Source organism: Notechis scutatus, chromosome 4 (assembly GCF_049901735.1).
Source record: "Notechis scutatus isolate UNSWTSFEM ecotype Mainland chromosome 4, rNotScu1.2, whole genome shotgun sequence".
Lineage (NCBI taxonomy): Eukaryota > Metazoa > Chordata > Lepidosauria > Squamata > Elapidae > Notechis > Notechis scutatus.
Window position 1 is genome coordinate 65,746,722 of NC_142012.1, and position 19,049 is coordinate 65,765,770.

The 19,049-nt window shown below is 37.5% G+C and overlaps 1 protein-coding gene across 5 annotated transcripts; it reads right to left on the bottom strand.

The window, feature by feature from the left end:
• Positions 1-3,222: 3,222 nt before the first annotated feature.
• Positions 3,223-15,272, bottom strand: APELA (apelin receptor early endogenous ligand). Of its 5 annotated transcripts, none has more exons than XR_015749295.1 (5): positions 14,852-15,272; positions 12,815-12,946; positions 11,530-11,619; positions 6,186-6,237; positions 3,223-4,548 (listed from the first exon to the last, which is right to left on the bottom strand). XR_015749295.1 is itself a non-coding variant. In XM_087963647.1 (4 exons), exons 1-3 carry the CDS (start codon positions 14,925-14,927, stop codon positions 11,531-11,533), a joined length of 297 nt encoding a protein of 98 aa, XP_087819773.1. In that variant the 5' UTR covers positions 14,928-15,272; the 3' UTR covers positions 3,223-4,548; position 11,530. The 5 variants fall into 5 exon arrangements, 2 of the variants coding, with proteins under 2 accessions (XP_087819773.1, XP_026545012.1); XR_015749296.1 differs by having other exon boundaries at positions 11,477-11,619; XR_015749297.1 differs by lacking the exon at positions 12,815-12,946 and having other exon boundaries at positions 14,852-15,249.
• Positions 15,273-19,049: the final 3,777 nt, after the last annotated feature.

A 19,049-nucleotide genomic window follows, 5' to 3' on the forward strand; every position in this document is an offset into this window, starting at 1 on the left:
CATATATACACACACACACACACACACACACACAGATCAGAGTGTTAACAATTCCTTCATTCTAAATTGTCCTCCTGATCACATAACTCGGAGCAGACTATATGTAATGGTCCAGGGAGCTACCACTACTCTGGCATTTGGGGAGATTGGTGGCTTATGTTATGAAGCTAACAATATGTTTTAAAAAGCATATCTCAATTTTACCTATTTTAGAAAGGAATAAATTATTTGAATCAGAAATCATTTCTTCCAGTGTTGTTGTTGATTGCCAGTAATTGAGTCGTTTCTAATAGTTCATAATCTATTGGGCTACAATTCCCCAGGACTATCAGTGACTGCTTTTTAAAGTTCTCAACTCAAGCTCATGATATCAGCGATAGTACCTTGTCTCCTACTGTGACGATTTCCCACCTAACATTTTAGGGCTCAGTCAAATTCAGTTACATATTGTTACTTGTCATGACTCTCACCAAAGCATGTATTGATAAAGGTATTGGATGCATGAGTATTGTACATCAGTGACAGGTTTATAGCAGGAATTATCTCAAAAGTCAACATACGTTGCATAACCTCCATCTGACGCTGCATAAATTGACATTCTCCATTCCCTTATGGATATCTCAATTATAGGGATTGGGAATCCCATTCCCCTGTGGGCGCAATTCAATCTGTATAAGTCTATATAAAGGAGAGTACTCATTAAAGTTCTATAAAGGCAGTTTTATATAGAGAAGTGTGTCTACAGATGTGAATGCACAATGCAACCCGAACAATTACTCAGTTTCTAGAATAGGCACAAATATCCTCTTCTACATGGCGAATGATGAAGCAGACTATCCTTCCTTCTCTGATAACTTCCCCACCCAGTAACTTGGGATTCCTTACAGTATTTTTATATTGATTTAGAATTTTCAGTATTTGATAAATGAAAATGGAAATAAAAGTAAGGGTGAACTTTTAAAAAAAATCAAAGTAAAAATATTTTAAATAATTTTAAAACACTATAAAATTATTCCCAATCAACACCATCTCTATCCATGATGGTTAAAGAATTAAACTTAAAAGAATTCCTTATGTATGGTTTTTATAATAATAAAATATTGTCTGTTTCTACATGGACTGGTTGAAGGGACAAACAACTGGATTCTTATATTGATGACTCAGTAGCCATACGTATTTAAATAGTTCACAAATGAGTTGATATCATGGAGAAAAAGCATCAGTATAATTCATAATATAACTCAAGTGTTAGTCTGGAAAATAAAGAGAAAACATCTAGAAAAACATTACAAAAATTCAAGGTTCACGAAATTTCTCACAAAAAGGGCAAGCTTCTAAAATTACTTTAAATGACAAAATAATTCTCAAATTGCTAAGACAAGAAGGGGGAAAAGGCCCGAGTGGTTTTTTTTAAACACTGAAAAATGCTTTCTGTGTACTCTTACACCGCACCTTAAGATCATATTGAATGCATGATCTGAATATCAACAAACTTTTTTTCTTGTAAATACCAGATAAAGACATCTTACTAGCTTGCATATTTGTACTATGAAATGTAAGTAAACAAAAAGAATATTTTCAGGTACGTACCTATAGCAAGGAGATTTATAGCTCCTTTTAAAAAAGAAGACAAGCAGAGCTGAAAGAATAAGGTTTGATATATCTATTTTTCCATAGTGTTTCTGGAGAGCTTTTAATTCCCTTTTTCCCCCTTAGGAATTTACAAATTTATGTTAACTGAATTGACTTCCCATAAACATCTAATGCTGGAAACAACATGAATGAAATGTACATGAAAAGAAACATCAGGGCCAAGACTTTTTTTCACCATGATGGGTATTTAAAGGCAAAAGCAATCTGGTTGGATAATACTATCAACAACCTAATCCTGAGATAACTGTTTCCCACGGTGACTGTTCTTTTATGTTGACTGGTTAAAGTGTCTCTGATGCAGAACAATGTGTTTGGAGACAGAACTGGGCTACAAATTGTTCTGCTGTCCCAGTGTGTAAATATTATACAATGGGAAATCCTTAATCAGTATGCAAATGGGAGCAAATATCAATTGCTTTTTCCAATAGGTAAAAGTTTTCCTTCCCACATCTGGCTGTTTGGACTGCGGTTGGCACTAAACTACAATGTACACAGTCCTTTTGACCCCAGTTTTTTTGCAAACACTTGTACATTAGTTGATTTACAGAGGTCACTGCACTAGATTGGAATCAAGACTAGATGAGGTATATTTTTTTTAAAAAAAAAGAAAAGAAAGGTCTTGAACGTTAAATGCGTTTAAAGTCTTTGACTGAACCTGAAGATGTTTTTCAATGAGTCCACTCCATCTTTTGCTTGGGAATTCAGGCTTTCTTTCCTCCACCCGCCCTTCCTTCCCTGCAATATATTTACCACTTCAGTCTGGAAGCAGACCTTAAGCCATGTTCACAGTTCAAATATAGAATACAGCAATTCTATGCAACTCATAACGATTCATTATATTTAATAAAAAGGATCTAAAATTACTCATGCTTCAACACAAAATCAGTTGGAAAAACCAGATGTTTACAAGACTTCAGAAGTCCATGAGAAGAGTGGAAAGCATCCTAAATTGGATAGGGGGGCTATTCCAAAAGAAGGGAGCCCCTACAGAGACCATTCACTCTTAAATCCATTCCCATCGCACCACAAAATAGAAGGACTGTCAGCAACTAACTCTCCTTAGTTTCTCAGTTTGGACAGCAGAATCTACCAGGGCAAAGGGGGATATAAGAACCCAATGCCAAATATCAGACAAAGTCATGTAAGATGTTTTTTTTTTAAACTATATATAAATATTCCTTGCTTGGAAAAATGGTTTTGTAGGAAGAAGGAAATCCTTTGTGGCAACTATCTTAGGTTTTGAAACAACATAAAGGCTAAGGCATTTCACATATCACTTAAGTATTTGATGCCTATTTTTCCCTAAAGGACTTCAAAGTATTTTATGTTTCCTCACTCTTACTTACTTTTGAAGGAACCTATATATTTGAAATGCCTTTGATTGATGTTTAATTATTTGCACACTTAAAAATGTATCCCTTTGACTTATTTGAAGCTTTAATAATTATTTTCAAAATCTTGCAAAAAATATTTTAAAAAATATTTTGTGCATACTAATACTTGTACTCATTTATCTGGGAATAAGGTTTGCATTTTTGAACAGATCTATAGAAGATTATACATTTTCAGATCTTAGTTCTCAATTTTATTCTTTATTTGTAAACTATTTTATTTCACTTAATCTAATCAGAATATAAATTCTGTTTAACATCCAGAGAAATTATTATAATAGGAACACAAGGTAACACACTGATATTTAAAAATATTGATCTTTAATTTCAGTAGTTCTCTCCAAAGTAAGATGTATAATTCTTATTCTGCAAGAACTGGAAATTACAATTTCTTTAATGTGCCATTATCTGATTAAATTCTAGTAATAGTTTTGGCTTAACATTTTAAAAAACAATGGTTTAATATATATTTTACTTAGGTAGATATATCATTACTGTTTATATTGATCCCTTGTGTAAATTAAAAATAAATGAAGCAAAGATTTCACGTCTCTGTGAAAGTGGATCATTTCAATGTACAGCATACAAAAATGTGAAAAGATACATGAATATTTAATGTGACAGTACTATTTGAAATACATTTTGTACAACATATACAGTTACAAACATGCTTTAAGAAATTATTGAATCACAATACATGATCTAAATTGATTGTAGTGTTAAAATTGCTACAAATGTATCAAGAACTATGGCAAGATATACATTACAATATTGATCTGTTAAGTATCTGATCACACAAAGCCTTATTATCACACAGTGCATTTCCACTGGTGTAAGTGATTTTTAAGGTTCAAACATGCTTGTAAGCTTTTTCAGTTAATTTTAGTTAATATTTGAGAATTTCCCCTTTCAAAAATAGCCAGATTATCTAACCTGGCACTTGTTGACATGTTGTGGTTGGAAATTCAGGGATGGTAGGCCGAGATACCAAAGAATGCTGGCCTGAGAAATTTTTGAACACAATAGAAAAAAAACAAAAAAGCCACCTGGTCTCCAACCAATAGTGAAACTAATTAAATGTGGCTTTAAGCAATCATACTGTTTATCAAATACTAATTTCATTCTTGCATATTTTTTATAAGAGTGTTAAAAGATACACAAGTAAGAAACACTAAATACAGCAAAGGCTTTTACAAGGACATAATTTGTCGAACATTGCAATGTTTGCTTTCTGGCTATTAGATTGCTATGTTGACATGCCAAGAAAAGTGGTGAGTATACTGAACGGATGCTTCTCCAGTGCTTCTAGATAAGATCTTTTGGTTGATAATTGTTTCTTCCGAATCCCCAAGCTCCAGGAAAATCTGGTCCAACAGTTTTCTCAAGGATTTCTCTGTTTCCTGATGATGGCTTATGGGATATCTCTGTAGATTATAACTATGCCATTATCAAAATGTCATCTGGACTTCTGTGCTTATTTCTTTTTCTCAGCATTTTGAAGAAACTATAGAAAAGAAAGAACCAAACTTGATTGAAAATTGGCATACCGAGATGGTCCATACAAATACTAACATTAAATGTATGCAACTGCCAGTATAGTCAGATCATGTTAATAAATAATCGAGGAAGGCATACTTCAGGGAAACAACATTTGTTTGTAGATTTGCAGGGGGTAATTCTTCCCTCCTTTTCAAAACAGAAACTCAGTAATACAGTGAATCAATATAAAATATGGGGAACGTAGAACGGAGTTTCTTGGACTATAGCAGAACTAGAAAACACCATGAGCAAATGCAACATTAAAATGTTCAGAGCCTGCACTGCAAAATCACTCTGAAGCTTCAAATTTTACACATAGCAGCTGGCAAGTTACATGAAATTCAGACAAAAAGCTGGTATATGGGACCCATTCAATTTTTTTATTTTATTTTGCAAAATCCTAATAGGTTGATTTAGTTCTGGTCATGGAAAAAAATAGTTTTATTGTCCGTAGAATAGATTCACCACTAAGTACCTTACTAAATCATCCATAGAGATTCACAGTTATCCAGGTCATGGTTGTCCCAAAGGTGTTTTTTTTTTCAAAAGGATTCCTCCCCCCCATTTCTCATCCAAGAAGCTTCTTCGGTTCAGAATTGAAGAAGCTTCTTGAATGAGAAATAAAAGAAAGTTCAGTTGGGATATTGGGATATTCTACCAAATCTGCTTGTTTGAAAATGTTTGGGGAAATATTGTGCTGGAAATAGATGTGAGATTAGATGTTACCCCATTTAATTGTTTTAAGGTGTGCTTTGCACAACCTTGTGTTATGCAGCTCATTGTTGAGGAGAAAAAAAATAGATAAGAGAAAAAAGTTGTCACTCAAATGTACTACCATCTGGAAAGCTGATTCCTATGGGAATATAGAGGAGCTGTGATCCACCTGTTTCCTTGGACCAGGTGATTAAAACCAAGCAAACAGGATACATTTGCCTCTGTATGTTTAGCCAGTAGTTAAATTGGTACTCTAGTCAAACAGAATTTTCTTTTTGTGGATGCTCAAGAGGAGCCTTCAAGTCTAGCTACTCTGAAGAGAGAGCCATGGAAGGGTAATACTGAATAAACATGTAAATTGCAATATGTCCAAAAGACTTTGCTTGTTTGTCGGGAAGAAAAGATGCATTTGGAACCCTCTGCGGTTCTAACATCTTGTCACTTCTGCTCCGGCTTAATTTCCTCTCTGTAAAAAACCCCCATACTGCAGATTTATCCTTACAAGAAATATGTTCTTTATTTATGGCCATCTAAATTGCCTCTACACAATTACGTACAACTTTATTCTCCAGTGGGAATTCCATGATTTAATAAAAGAACTGGGTAAAATGGAGAAAATGATTACAGGACCTTTTGGTGCTCTGATGTACAATGCTTAGAATAAATTTTAGCCACCTGAAACTCAGAACCCATTTTTAAAACCCAAACAACAAACAAAAATGGCATTTTTTACATGCAGATGTGCTTTCTCCGTCCTTTTCTGCCATGCTACAGTCTATTGCAGTCAGAGGGTGGAAAACATGAATGGTGAATGTGTTTTTCTGTGTCTGCTGAATCTTGTTTCATATGCACTTGTACATAATCTTTCTGAATTATACTACTACTTACTTTATGCATTTTTTGAAATATTGACAATTTCCATCCCAGGAAATTCTTAATCCTATACAAAATAAAATATAATAATCTGGTATTATATAATGCTAATGTAATGAACTTCATAGGAAAAAAAAACATCATAAAGGATGCTCCAGTGGAATCAGTGGGATTGTGTTGATCTTCCTGTCCAATAAGCATTTTACATTATATGTATAAGCATATAGAGAAAATATAGGATGGCAGGTATACGGTGGTTTGGTAAAAATATAATTTATTGGATTTCAGTTCCTTGTTAAGGAACAGAAGGGAATCTATTTACATTAGACTGCAGATCAGGATTTTAAGACATGTGATAAATCTGCTGTAGTAAAAATGTCTACCAGAGAAACATCTAAATTCTTAAAATTAGGCCAGTGCAATAACTGAATACATTAGAGCTCAACTGGGTTTTTTCCCCTCATTAAATCTTAAATATTTTCCTTAGACAGAAAATGATCAAAGTACACTAAAAAGATGTTCCTTATTATTAAACTAGTCTAAATTAGATTCAGTCTCAATAACTTTTATGTAGACATGTAACATCTTCCTTCCTCCAAAACTCCCATTGCATCCCTTTTATTTCTAAGTAGTTAATAAGAAATATAGCCCAGAACTACATGAACTGTCATTGGAAGTGGGACACCTTAAACGTATATTAATTCTCTTAATAACCAACTTTAAATGTATGTTATGGCCTTCCCTTTTGATTCCTGACAGTTATACTCAGCTACAACCCAGCCAGTGTGAGTGTTGCAGTCTCAATGCAGCTAGAGCACTCTAGGCTGGGAACTGGGAAACTTTGCTATAATAGCCTTAACACCCGAATGATCAGTTTCAAACCATATAACCAGATTTTGTGAATGTTGTATGTCTATAATACGAATTTAAAAAAAAACAACACCAATTTAATTAAACAACTTAATTAAAGAGAGATCTAACCTAGAACTAAGGAGAAATTCCCTGATAGTGACAACAATTAATCAGTAGAATAGTTTGCCTCTAGAACTTGTGTAGGTGTAGTTTCAAGATGAGACTGGACAACTATTTGTCTGGAATGGTATACGATCTCCTGCCATGGGCACAGAGTTGGACTATAGGACTTCTACAGCTCCTATTATTTTCTGTTCTAGGGTCTACAAGTGATTCCAAATTCAACTCATCTCCTTGCTGTATATGGTTTAGTTACATCTTGGAATTTCAATGAGAGAATCCAAGGGCTACCAAACCATGGATTGCGACAACTGGCCACAGACAACTCATCATGGCCAACTTGCCATGGGACAGCTCAACAATTCAATTTAGTTATTTAAAATAATCAAGAAATTAGTTTAATTTTTGTCCTTCGCATTTCATTTTGTCCCTCCTTTGCATTCTTTAATGATTTGAACCCACCATTTAGTATTAGTGTTACTCTTGTCCCACAGCAAAGTTGGCTACAGTGAGTTGGCTGTGGTGAGTTGACTGCAGCAAGTTATCCTAGACCCACCAAAACAGGGATCAAGCCATAACTAGCTGTAGAATCTAAGGCTGCCTTTCCCTGGTTTACAACCTAGAAAGTTTAGAAATAAATTAGAAACACTGACTCTATTAAATCCTTCCTTCAGTTGATGTACCACATACAAAGTGATAGTTAAGAGCATGTGCTTCCGCTGCCTGCCTCTTGTTACAAGCAAGCAGCTCCATAAATGGAACTAGCTACAAAATAGCTTTCAGTTTTACAAATAGCTGTTCTATAAATGGGTGTGTAGGGAAGAGGGAGAAATCATCTAAGTGCATTTTTATCACCCAGGTCTTCAACAGTAACTCACATGCATTATATTTCAATGCACATTAAGGACTTCAGGAAGTGCTGGATGTGCAGGAAAGAGATGATTGAATCACTTTTGCGGAATAGCCCAAGGCTTCTCCTTCCATCAAAATTCCACAATGTGACTACATTTTATGTGGTGAGTGAACAGACATGTAATTCCTTTGGCTAGATATTCTTCTGCTGACACCACCAGTCTCCTAATCTGCCACGAGTTGAATTTAACCCTAAAATAAGCCTAAACCCTAATTGCTTTGTTTGATCTCCTATCATTTAAACTCTAATGGTCTAACTAAACTGGATCATGGAAAAAGTAATGGACAGCTTTGAAATATATGTCTTATTCCTACTATGGGACATGATGAACAAACATTTACATATGATAAATTATTATTATTTGTTTAATAAGGTATTTATGTTTTACTTCCTTATGGGAAAAGCTCCCACTGGGGTTTGCTTTGGAACAGAAGAAATATCCCCTGCCTGCCTTAATCTAAACATTTATATTGTATCAGTTAATAGGGTATACAAAAAGTGAATCAATTATCTGACCTGCTTGGGTAGGGCTAGTGAAACATTGATGGCATAGCATGTTTTGTGATCTCACAGTGATTTTTCTCAATGAACAAACCCTGGACTTAAGAGTAGAATCAGTTTCTTCATCATGGACAACCCTGGCTGGAGCTGCTACAAAATGTAGTTCAGCAACTTCTGTAGTACCCCAGATTACTTGCTATTGAACCAGTATGATACAAGAAGCAGCTTTACCAGATCTGGGCTTCAATAATCCATACAACAACTGGTAGATGACACCTAGGAGCTAAAGTTGTTTTGAATCATTTTGCTGCCATTCTAAGGCAGAAAAGCGATTCGCTAATTCTGCAATGCAAATAAATGAGGAAAAAAACAAAAATGAACAAACAAACCATGTAAACTCACATATGTACTCGGGGGGTACCAGAGCAAAGGTTTCTTCTATGCCATTTTCTCCCAACCCTGTGATAGACAGGATTCAAAGGAGTAAGAGGCACTGGCTAAATTCAGTGCTTGGTTTTTGTTTGGCTTTAAGTGCCTAGAAAAAGCAAACATTCCTTTAAAGATAACTTAAAACCACTTAAAACTACTCAGAGGTGGGTCTTACTGGTTCTAAAGAGCCTTTAGGAGAAATGACAAGGATTACAACCCCTGTAATTTTTTTAAAAAAATTGTTTATTACAGCTAGAGTATCAAAGGCTGTGTAGTTGCCTACATGGAACAAAAGAAGTTTCTGGATGCAAAGTGTTTGACCACATGTTTTATTCATCTGTAAATGGGATGCTTCTTTGAGAAAAGAGCTTAGCATTCTTTTGATCCTTGCTCTAGTATGTCCTAATTCTATCCTTCTGGACTGTTTGCATTTATATATGCTGTCACAGAATGCAGTCCTGCTTCTTTGCACTTCCCATTATTTAAGCTGCAGGACCCCAACTGGGTTCATGAGTTTAGCCTTACACATTGCTGGAATGCAATCTAAAATTTAAAGTGCTCCTAGGTCCTCATGGCAACAGCTTTTGCCAGTGACCTCTCTGAACAAAATGCCTCATGAATGGCTGTCACGGGACACAAAGAGTTGACACCTAAATTAAATGTAGGTCTATTCTGGGGACTTAGATTAGACATTAAATTTAACTACCGCTTAGCTAAATTCATAGCCATATCCAGATCTATAGTTTCAGTCTTACTGACATTGTCATAAAATTGAAACGTTGAATAGATGAGCATCAGCAAATTTTGGCTTTTTGGGAACTAAAATCTGTAATGATCCAGATGTTCCTGAACTTCAAATTTCAACATCCCTTATGATCAGCATAATGACTGGGAGCTTAGACCTACAGAGCAAAGATTCCTGGTCTTTAAAAAAATAAATGTCACTTTGTTTTGACAATCTAGTATAAGGAAAATAATTAAACGAAGGACTTGCTATAACAGTATTTTCATTAACATGGTCCATGTGTTGAGGCCTTTGGACACAATTAGGGAAAATAACAACTCTAGGAAGTGGATAAAAAGAAGCATCAATATTGTTTTGCATGATTTGTTAAATAACATGTTCATGTGTTAAATTGCCATTCAATAACTAGTACAATATTAGTTTACTACTTAGCTTGTTAACACCGGTGCATTCCAGGAATAAAGATTCCTTTAGTGATTTAAGAGAAGATTTTAAATAAGGCTTTCCACCCCAAAATTTATTGTTTCCAAAACTGTGGGAACAATACATGACAGATACAGCGAACTCCAAATACAATTCCCTTGACCAAGTAGGCAAAGAAATTTACTCCTGCCTTTGATTTTCCATTTACTATCTGTTTAGAAACATTATTTAATAAGGTTGACCTTTAAAACTGCAGAGATTGTATGAAGTACGTAGCTAGAAATATTGGCTGCTATATTTGTATGGCCTGAAGCTACCGTGTTTCTCATATAATAAGGCCGGGTCTTTTTTTTTGAGCCCCGAAAAAATGGCTAGGTCATCTTTTCGGGGGTGACTTAATTCCTTCCCCTTGCATCTTCGGGCGGGCGGGCAGCGACAGCTTGGATGTTGACCTCGGCGTTGGTGGGGCACTTCGTATCGGGGTCAACACAGGCAGCACCATATCCGGGTGTGCAACAAAAGTACTTCCTAACGGCAAGCCCCCCCGCCATTCCCCCCCATTTTGCATGTTTTAATATAGGCCTTAATTTGGGGGGAGGGGCTTAATTTCATTTCATGCCTATAAAACATGCTGGGACTTCCTATTGGGGGAGGCCGTATTGTTGGAGAAACAGGGTAGCATTTCATCTGTACATGGTTACATACAAATTCTGCTCTAAGCGGACAGGAATCAAACATTTGTCCAATATCCATGTAAACCAATGCTATTATTTAAAAATCTCATATGAACCAGTATGTGAGAAATTTGTATTTCAGCATTAACAGGGGATGAGATAGTTGTAGTTTCATTGGAAGAGAAAATATTGGCCTTTGGTGAGAAGAAAGCTTCAGCAGGGTTTCGAATAAGTCTCTTTCTCTGTACAGCTTCAGAGAGTGAAATAATTGACAGAGAGCCCAGTGCTACTCAATCATTTGGAACCATGCCCAGGGGTTCACATAAAACAAGTACTTTTATTGTTTTGTTCCTCCCTTTAGTTTATTCCCATCCCCACCCTACCCCCAGTACTCCTTCTTCCTTACTCTATTTTCAGAGCAAATAAAAACACAATGGGAGCAGCCCAAAGGAAATTGTTTGTGGTTTGGGGTCAATCAAATATGTCCTCCCCCCACAACCCGTACACACAAAAGTTTTGAAAACAGAAAACGTAATTTGCAAAGAGGAATATTCTGCTGACCCAGCCAGCCACCCAGTCCTTCCAAGTGGCAACGTGAGAGAGGAGCAACTTTTGATGGCTGCACCCTAAAGGCACCTGGTTTCATTACCACATGGTGTTGATTGTTCCTTGTCTAAATTTAGTCCCAGCCTTGGGAAATACCTCAAGGGAAGGGCACTCTGGAATGAAGGGGCATGCATCTCCTGTGGGAACAGTGATGTCTGTGTAGTTTCCGTCTGTTGGCCAAGTTAGCTGGAAGACAGGAAAGAGAATATTGAGATGTCAGTATTGTGATATTAGGATTAATACAAGGTATAAGCAGTCGTGACTTCAGCTTGCTATCAGAAGTATTTTAGAAGGAACATAGAATATGTCTGCTTGTTCCAAGCCCAAAGACAAATTTCCTGTTAAGATAATAGGCTATCTCTAGCAAAACTCCCCTTTCAAAAGTATGGGTGTGCATGTGTATGTTTTATAAATACTTGCATATAATAAAACCATTGGTTAAGACTAGTATAATGTATAAATCCACCGGCTGTTTAAAAACATGAGACAGCAAGCAGCCTTATTGTATAATTAACGCCTGGATGTATGTCCCATGGTGTTTCAACTCCCACATAATTTGTACAAGATGTATAACTAAAACTTTAAAGAGTAAACAGCCAGCATAAGACAATGGGATTATCTTTAGAGGATGCATGTGTGGCTGGATTGTGTTCTTTGGTTTTATTGCATGAATGAAAAAAACAACACTGTGTAAAATAAATTCAAATATTTTTTGAAAATATAAATGGATTAAGCCTGCTAATTGTTTTGGCTTAGGTTCTAAACTTCAAGCTTTCCCAGTTTGATCCCTTCCCAGAGTGTTAGACTGAAATTCTATTAATCTCAGCCAGTATTCTGTCTGTGGATGACAGGAGACAAAATCTAATGTATGCTGGAAAGGTCCAGAATGAGAAATGTTGGATTATATCCTAAGGCATGAACAGCTTCTCATCTCAATGCAGTTGGAAAAGCATTGAACAGACAGTTGTTCACAGTTGGAAAAGCAATGAGTAGATAGTTGTTCATTCTTTCTGCTTCAGCCCCCTCTTAATAATGGTCTGCCTCAGAGGGTTTTTTTTCCAACACATGCAAAGCATATCTGAACATTTAGGAAAAATAATTAAGAAATGCTGGTGAGCCAATGAATGCGGAAAGCAAAATCCATTGCAAAGTGCTAAAAATCTTGTATGAAGACAGAAATATGCCCAGTTTTGCCTGGATGCTCATAAGCTACTAACTTCTCCTCTTTCAAGAGAATTGTGTAATTAAAATGTTTCCTTATCTTTATATAATTAATTAAAGTTCCTCTTAGGAAAACCTTACTCCTTTTGACTATACAGTTATGTTTTTTTTTCCGTTTGGCATATGAAAATATTTTGCCATTTCTTATGATAAATTATACCTGGGATTTCCTGGTGGTCTTCCTTCCAATGGACTAGCCACTTGTTAGCAATTTGGCCAACATCTTTAGGTGCTGCTGCCTGTTGTGCCATGTTATTCAAAGAAAAGCTTCGATCCAACTGCAATAGTTTTCCTAAAGCCATTGAACATACTGTACTTTCAAGGATATAGGGATGCATGAACAATTGCTTGAACTTTTTGATATTTTTCTAGGCTTGAAATTAAGCCAAGAATAATTCTATCGCACCATAATCAAGCATTCTTCAAATGCTAGCTGAGCTATACAAATAATGGGGCAATTTGATCCAACACCATGTAGAACATGAATCCACACCATGTTTGTTTCTACTCTGGTCTTTGTAGCTTGGCCCTGTATCTAGAGTGCCTGCAAGGCATGTGATAACTCTTAAAAAAAAATAGGCAGAGCTTCTATTGCATTGTTGTGGCTGCCATCTTACCTTTTTTATTGCATTCTGAGGACAGCAAGAGAGCCACTGTTATAATTCTTCAACCCTCTGGACAGTTACAGGTGCAGTGATATAGGTGACAGGTGAATGTCTATAGTTGTATCTATCTATCTATCTATCTATCTATCTATCTATCTATCTATCTATCTATCTGCTCTCCACACACACATGCATACATAAATAGACTAAAGCGCTCTTTTTTCTCCTCTTGCACATTAAGAGAACTATTTTGTTGGATCAGACTACCAAATAACTTATGAATAATATGGTCCTTTGAAAAACAGGGAAAAGTTTTGTAACATCCCATAATCATTTACAGCTACCACTACTTAATATTCGATGGAGCACAGACCACTTCATCAGATCTATGGGGAGCGATCTTAAAAGAATATGCATATATGGCTCTGCTTTTTCTGTAGGAAAACAAACAAACAAACTTGGTTTGCCTACAGTGGAATACTTTTAATGTGTGCATGATATGGGGTGTGGTAGTAATAATAGTTAAATATCCTTTCCCTGACCCCCAGTTCCAGCCTCGTTGCTGCTTTCAGCCAAAGAGAACTGGAAATGTAAGTTGTCACCAGCTGGCATTGTGTCTCCCTGCAACCTCAAGGGTTTTTATTTAGAGTTCATGAGACCACGCCAGACTCAGTGCTGTAGGATTGTTAAAACTCCCCTCTGAAAAGTCAATTGACTGTTGATTTTTTGAAAAAAAGCTGGAAAGTCAGCTGAGAGAGCTAGCTTATTCTGTCAGACAATCCATATATCTGAACCATATTACCTTTGCTGGTTGTTTTATTATTATTATTATTATTATTATTATTATTATTATTATTATTATTATTATTATTACTAATTGCTTTGTTGAGTTGAGAGCAATAGAAATCAAGAGAGTGAATTTGGATAAGCAATAAAATAAAATAAAATAAAATAAAACGAAAGGCTCAAACCAAGTCACTTCTCAACTGATATTGGCCAGCCTAATAGAGTTAAGCCACCCTAGGAAGCAGTCCTGGGAGATATTATATGGAAGAACACAGGTAATTTCTCATCAATATTAGAAAAACTTGCAAGACACTTGAAAAAGAAAAGATGAACATTTGTATACGTTCCCTTAAAGGTTCCTGTCAGAAAAAAAAATCACTTAATGTACATTGCCATTAATGGAAACTAAGGTATTTTCGTTCAAAGCTCCATTTTAATAAGATAGCAACCGAGTTTGAAAGATGAGCAAGGATCTAAACCCAGTTCTTAGGGCGAGTTTCATTTGGACAAGGAGGCAAAAATTAACCAGCCTGAGCCAATCTAACCTCTCGTACCTTAAAAAAAAACAACCCCTCCACCAGGCAGGTACGCGCAGGTATAAGAGCCCAGATGCTCGGGACGGTTGCTAAAATTTGCAATCAGCCAAAAACACACACGCGCACACACAAAAAAAAGCAAGCAGAAGTGGACAGGAGGAGAAAGAAGCACCGGCTACGACCTCCGCTTATTCTCCCGTTGACCGGGGGGAGGGGGGAGAAGCCAGGCAAGAAACCCCACTCCCCCACCTTGCACCCCCAAGTCTTTACCTGGCCTCTGTCCGTTGACCAGAAGGAGCCCCGTCAGCAGCAAAACCCAGCTGAAAAGGAGCTGCGGGAATCTCATGTCGGTGGATGGGGCGCACGCTCCTTTGAAGCCCGCTTCTCAGCCAAGGAGCCGCTTGCAGTGGTCTGTTTCTCTTGGCGTGGCTCGCATTCTCTGAATGACAGGAGCTTCTTTGCCTTCCCCAGCAAGGTTAATGACCGCGGGGAGGCAAGGCTACTGGTTGTGGTCAGTGCCTCTTCCTCCTCCTCTCTCCTCCTCCTCCTCCTCCTGGGTCCCCCGCGGCCCTGCCCCTGCCTCTTTCTTTTATCACTCCCTCCTTCAATTCCCTAAGCAAACAACAGGAAGGAAAACCTGTGTGGAGCTGGAGATCCCTCACCCCCCCAGCAATGATCCAAACTTCCTTCCCGATTCAGTCCAGGAAGAATAAATACATGCCCCCCTCCTCCCTCCCTCCCTCCCTCCCTCTCCTGGCTACTGGTTTCCTCCTCCTCCTCCTCCTGCCATTTGCAGCTGTTTATGCTTTTGCTGTTTGGCCCATCTCTGTCCCGTATGCAAACGAGGCAGGGGAGTGATGGAAAGTCCTGTCTTTTGTTTGGCACTGAAAGGCAAGGCTTAAGACAACCAGCCCCCACCCCAAAAAAAAAGAATTGTGGGCCCTCAATTCTTCCCTACCCCCAGTCCTGATCAACTAGCTTGCAAAGTGCTAAAGCTGTGTCTTTTGTGGCAGCAAGGTGCGTTTTTTTTATTTTTAAAAAGGAGACTTGAGTTTAAATGTATTATTTCGGAGACGGACTAGATTTTAAAATGAGTATTTGACTTGAGGAGCAGCCATAAAGTAGAAAGAACAAAGGATGCCCCTTGATTCATCTTAAACTATGAAATGTGTTTATTTAGGGCTTTTACATTAATGAGCCACAGTCTAAAGTTCTTAAAAATTCAAGAGTATCTGCCTTGAAAGCATCCTTTCTTGAACTGTATAACACAGTCAAACGTCAGGAGCTGACCTGCTGAATTATGTGTTTTCGTGATTGTAATGCATACTGTAGTTTGATAAGTAAGCTTGCTTAGAGTCACCTTGAACCATGAGATAGGCAGCAAATAAATTTGACAGACAGACAGACAGACAAGCAAAGGCTTTTTTTTTTACTGGAATTCCTACATGTATGTATGTATGTGTGTGTGTGTGTGTGTGTGTGTGTGTGTGTGTGTGTGTGTGTGTTATATATATATATATATATATATATATATATATATATATATATATATATATATATATATATATATATATATATGGTATTCAGCTATGTTCAGGTATTTTCCCACGTCATTATAGTTGTGCTTTTAAAGTTGTAGCAACGTTTTGGCAGAATCTCATCTGCCATCATCAGGCTTCTGTATTGTGTTCATCTGTGAGTCAGACTTTCACAGCCATTTCTGTTTTAAATTTGGGGCTAGCCTACTGCTGTGCCAGAATTGTTTTTTTTCTTCATTCTGATTGGTTGGGAGTCTTGGTCTGTTTTTATTGGTCTTGGAGTTTGCTGTGTTCTGTTTGATTGGTGTTTCTAATATCTTCTGTCTGTTTTGTAGCTTTTTTTTCTTGATTGGCTGGCAACATTGTGTTTCCTGTATTGGAGGCTTTTAGTGCGGCTTGGCTCCGAGTAAATGAACGGCTATCATTTATTAGGAAGCTAGGTTTCATCTGGGTGCCTGGTTGGGGTGTGTTTGAGCTGGAGGTATCAGGAGGAGTCTGTTTGTGCCCAGGTGTTTGGCTGGCTTGTGGTGTGGAGATTTTTTTTGTTTGAGAGTGCAGGCTTCCAGATAATTGACAGTCTGGTGGAGTCATCTCTTCTATTCATGCTTTCAGGTCTTTTTTCAATCTCTATGGCTTCTCTGATAATTCTGTAGCTGGGGTTTTCTATAGTGGCTAGGGTTTTGGTGCCATTGAAGTTGATGCTATGACCTGTGGTTTTCATGTGTTGGACTAGTGAGGAAGTGTGTTCCAGCTTTTTTACTGCATCCTGAAAAGAACTGAAATGGCTCTACTCAGGAACGAGCTCCACAGAAAGAGATTCCAACTAGATCAGTTAAACAAAGATCTCCTAATTCTACACTTGGAATTGAGCAACAAAATCCACCCTCTACTTTGGGACAAGATAAAACAACTTACAACTTGGAGAGCTGAAACTGAAACCACTTACAAAAATGACAAACTCCTGAAGAAACTAAAGAAATTAGAACATGACAAGAAAGCCCCCAACAACTCACAACAACACCTGAAACAATTAGTATACAATGTTTCCAATGGAGAACTCACCAAAACAGAAACAGATGTCCTAACCAAAGGATTCAATTATGCTATAGCACCCCAAAAAATCCCCACAGAATCCATCATATGTGGAGTGGAATCCAGCCTAACTAATTTAAATACAGATGAAGCTGATAGAATACGACACCAAGTCACTAACATCCTATGCACAAGCAAACCACCCAAAAGCAACTTGCACAAAGAGGAACTAAAAGCCCTGCAAGCCTTAAGGAACGACAGCAGCATAATCATACTTCCAGCAGATAAAGGTAATGCCACAGTAGTAATGGATAGAAAAGACTACGAAACAAAATTGACAGACCTACTCCAAGACTCCACATACAAACCCATAAACACGGACCCAACCACATATCTGGAAAAAATAACCAAAAAGAAAATTATAACCAGCCACATGAGCAAAGAGATCCAACAGACGATCATCCCAAGAGAAAAATCTTCCAGATGCCCCAAACTATACGGCCTCACAAAAATACACAAAGAAGGCATACCTCTCAGACCCATAGTCAGCTCCAGAGGAGCACCACTACAAAACCTAACTAAACACTTAACAAAGCAGCTACAGCCCCATGCTGAAGCAGCAGCTTCACATGTACAAAACTCATACCACCTCTTGGAAATGATCAAAGATCTACACGTGGAACAAGAAGATCTGCTTGTAAGTTTCGATGTGGTTTCACTATTCACTCAAGTCCCGATAAAAGAAACTCTTGAAATCATCAAAAATAAATACCAACCAGCTAAACACCTCATGGAACTAACAGAACACTGCTTAACCAACACATATTTCATATACAAAGGACAAAGATACAAGCAAATTGAAGGAGCCCCTATGGGATCACCACTGTCACCTGTCACTGCAAACCTGTTCATGGAAGAATTCGAATCCAGAGCCCTAGCCAATGCCACCCACAAACCCAAACTATGGTTAAGATACATTGATGACACATTTGTGATTTGGCCCCATGGAAAAGAAAACCTAAATTTCCTAACACACCTAAACAGCACACACCCCAAAATCAAATTCACCATGGAAACGGAAACAAACAACTACCATTCCTAGATGTACTAATCTACAAAAAAACAGATGGCACACTAGGACACACCATATACCAGAAGAAAACACACACCAACCGCTACCTCAACGCCCAATCCCACCACCACCCAGCACAGATAAACTCTGTGGCCAAAACACTAATTGCCAGAACCAAACACCTGGCAGACAAGACACACATAAAGACTGAACTATGCACCTGACTAAAGTACTGACAACCAACAGCTTCCACAAAAGCAAAATCGCTGGCTTGATCCACAAAAACACACTGAGACATAATGGAGACCTAGAAGATGAACAGACCTATGGAACAGGTGTCCTGCCCTACTGCACAGGCATCACATCAAAACTGCCTTCAAAACAGACAGAAAAATAGCAGCCATCCTAAGAAACCCCAAAGATAAAATTGACCTGGAAAACCAAGGCATATATGAAGTCCCCTGTGCATCATGCCCTGCCACATACATTGGACATACCAATAGAAGAATAAGTACCCGCCTAGATGAACACAAAAATGCAGATATATATATTAGGATTAGGTTAAAGATGTTTACCTGGGAAGAAAACTGTGAGTCAGGTGTTTCCAGCCATATTTATCCTTCAAGTTACACAATTGCATCCCAGAAGCAACTTCTACGGTGTTCTGGGTGTGGCATTCCATTTTATGAGGAAGTAATAGAGGGCCATTAGCGTGTGTTGAGATGATGGAGGTCAAGAGAGATAAATTGCTAAGAAACGGAACTGGCTGTAAGACAAGAAAAAGCATATCAGGACTGATGCTGGAATTGGAAGAAGGCAAGCCAAT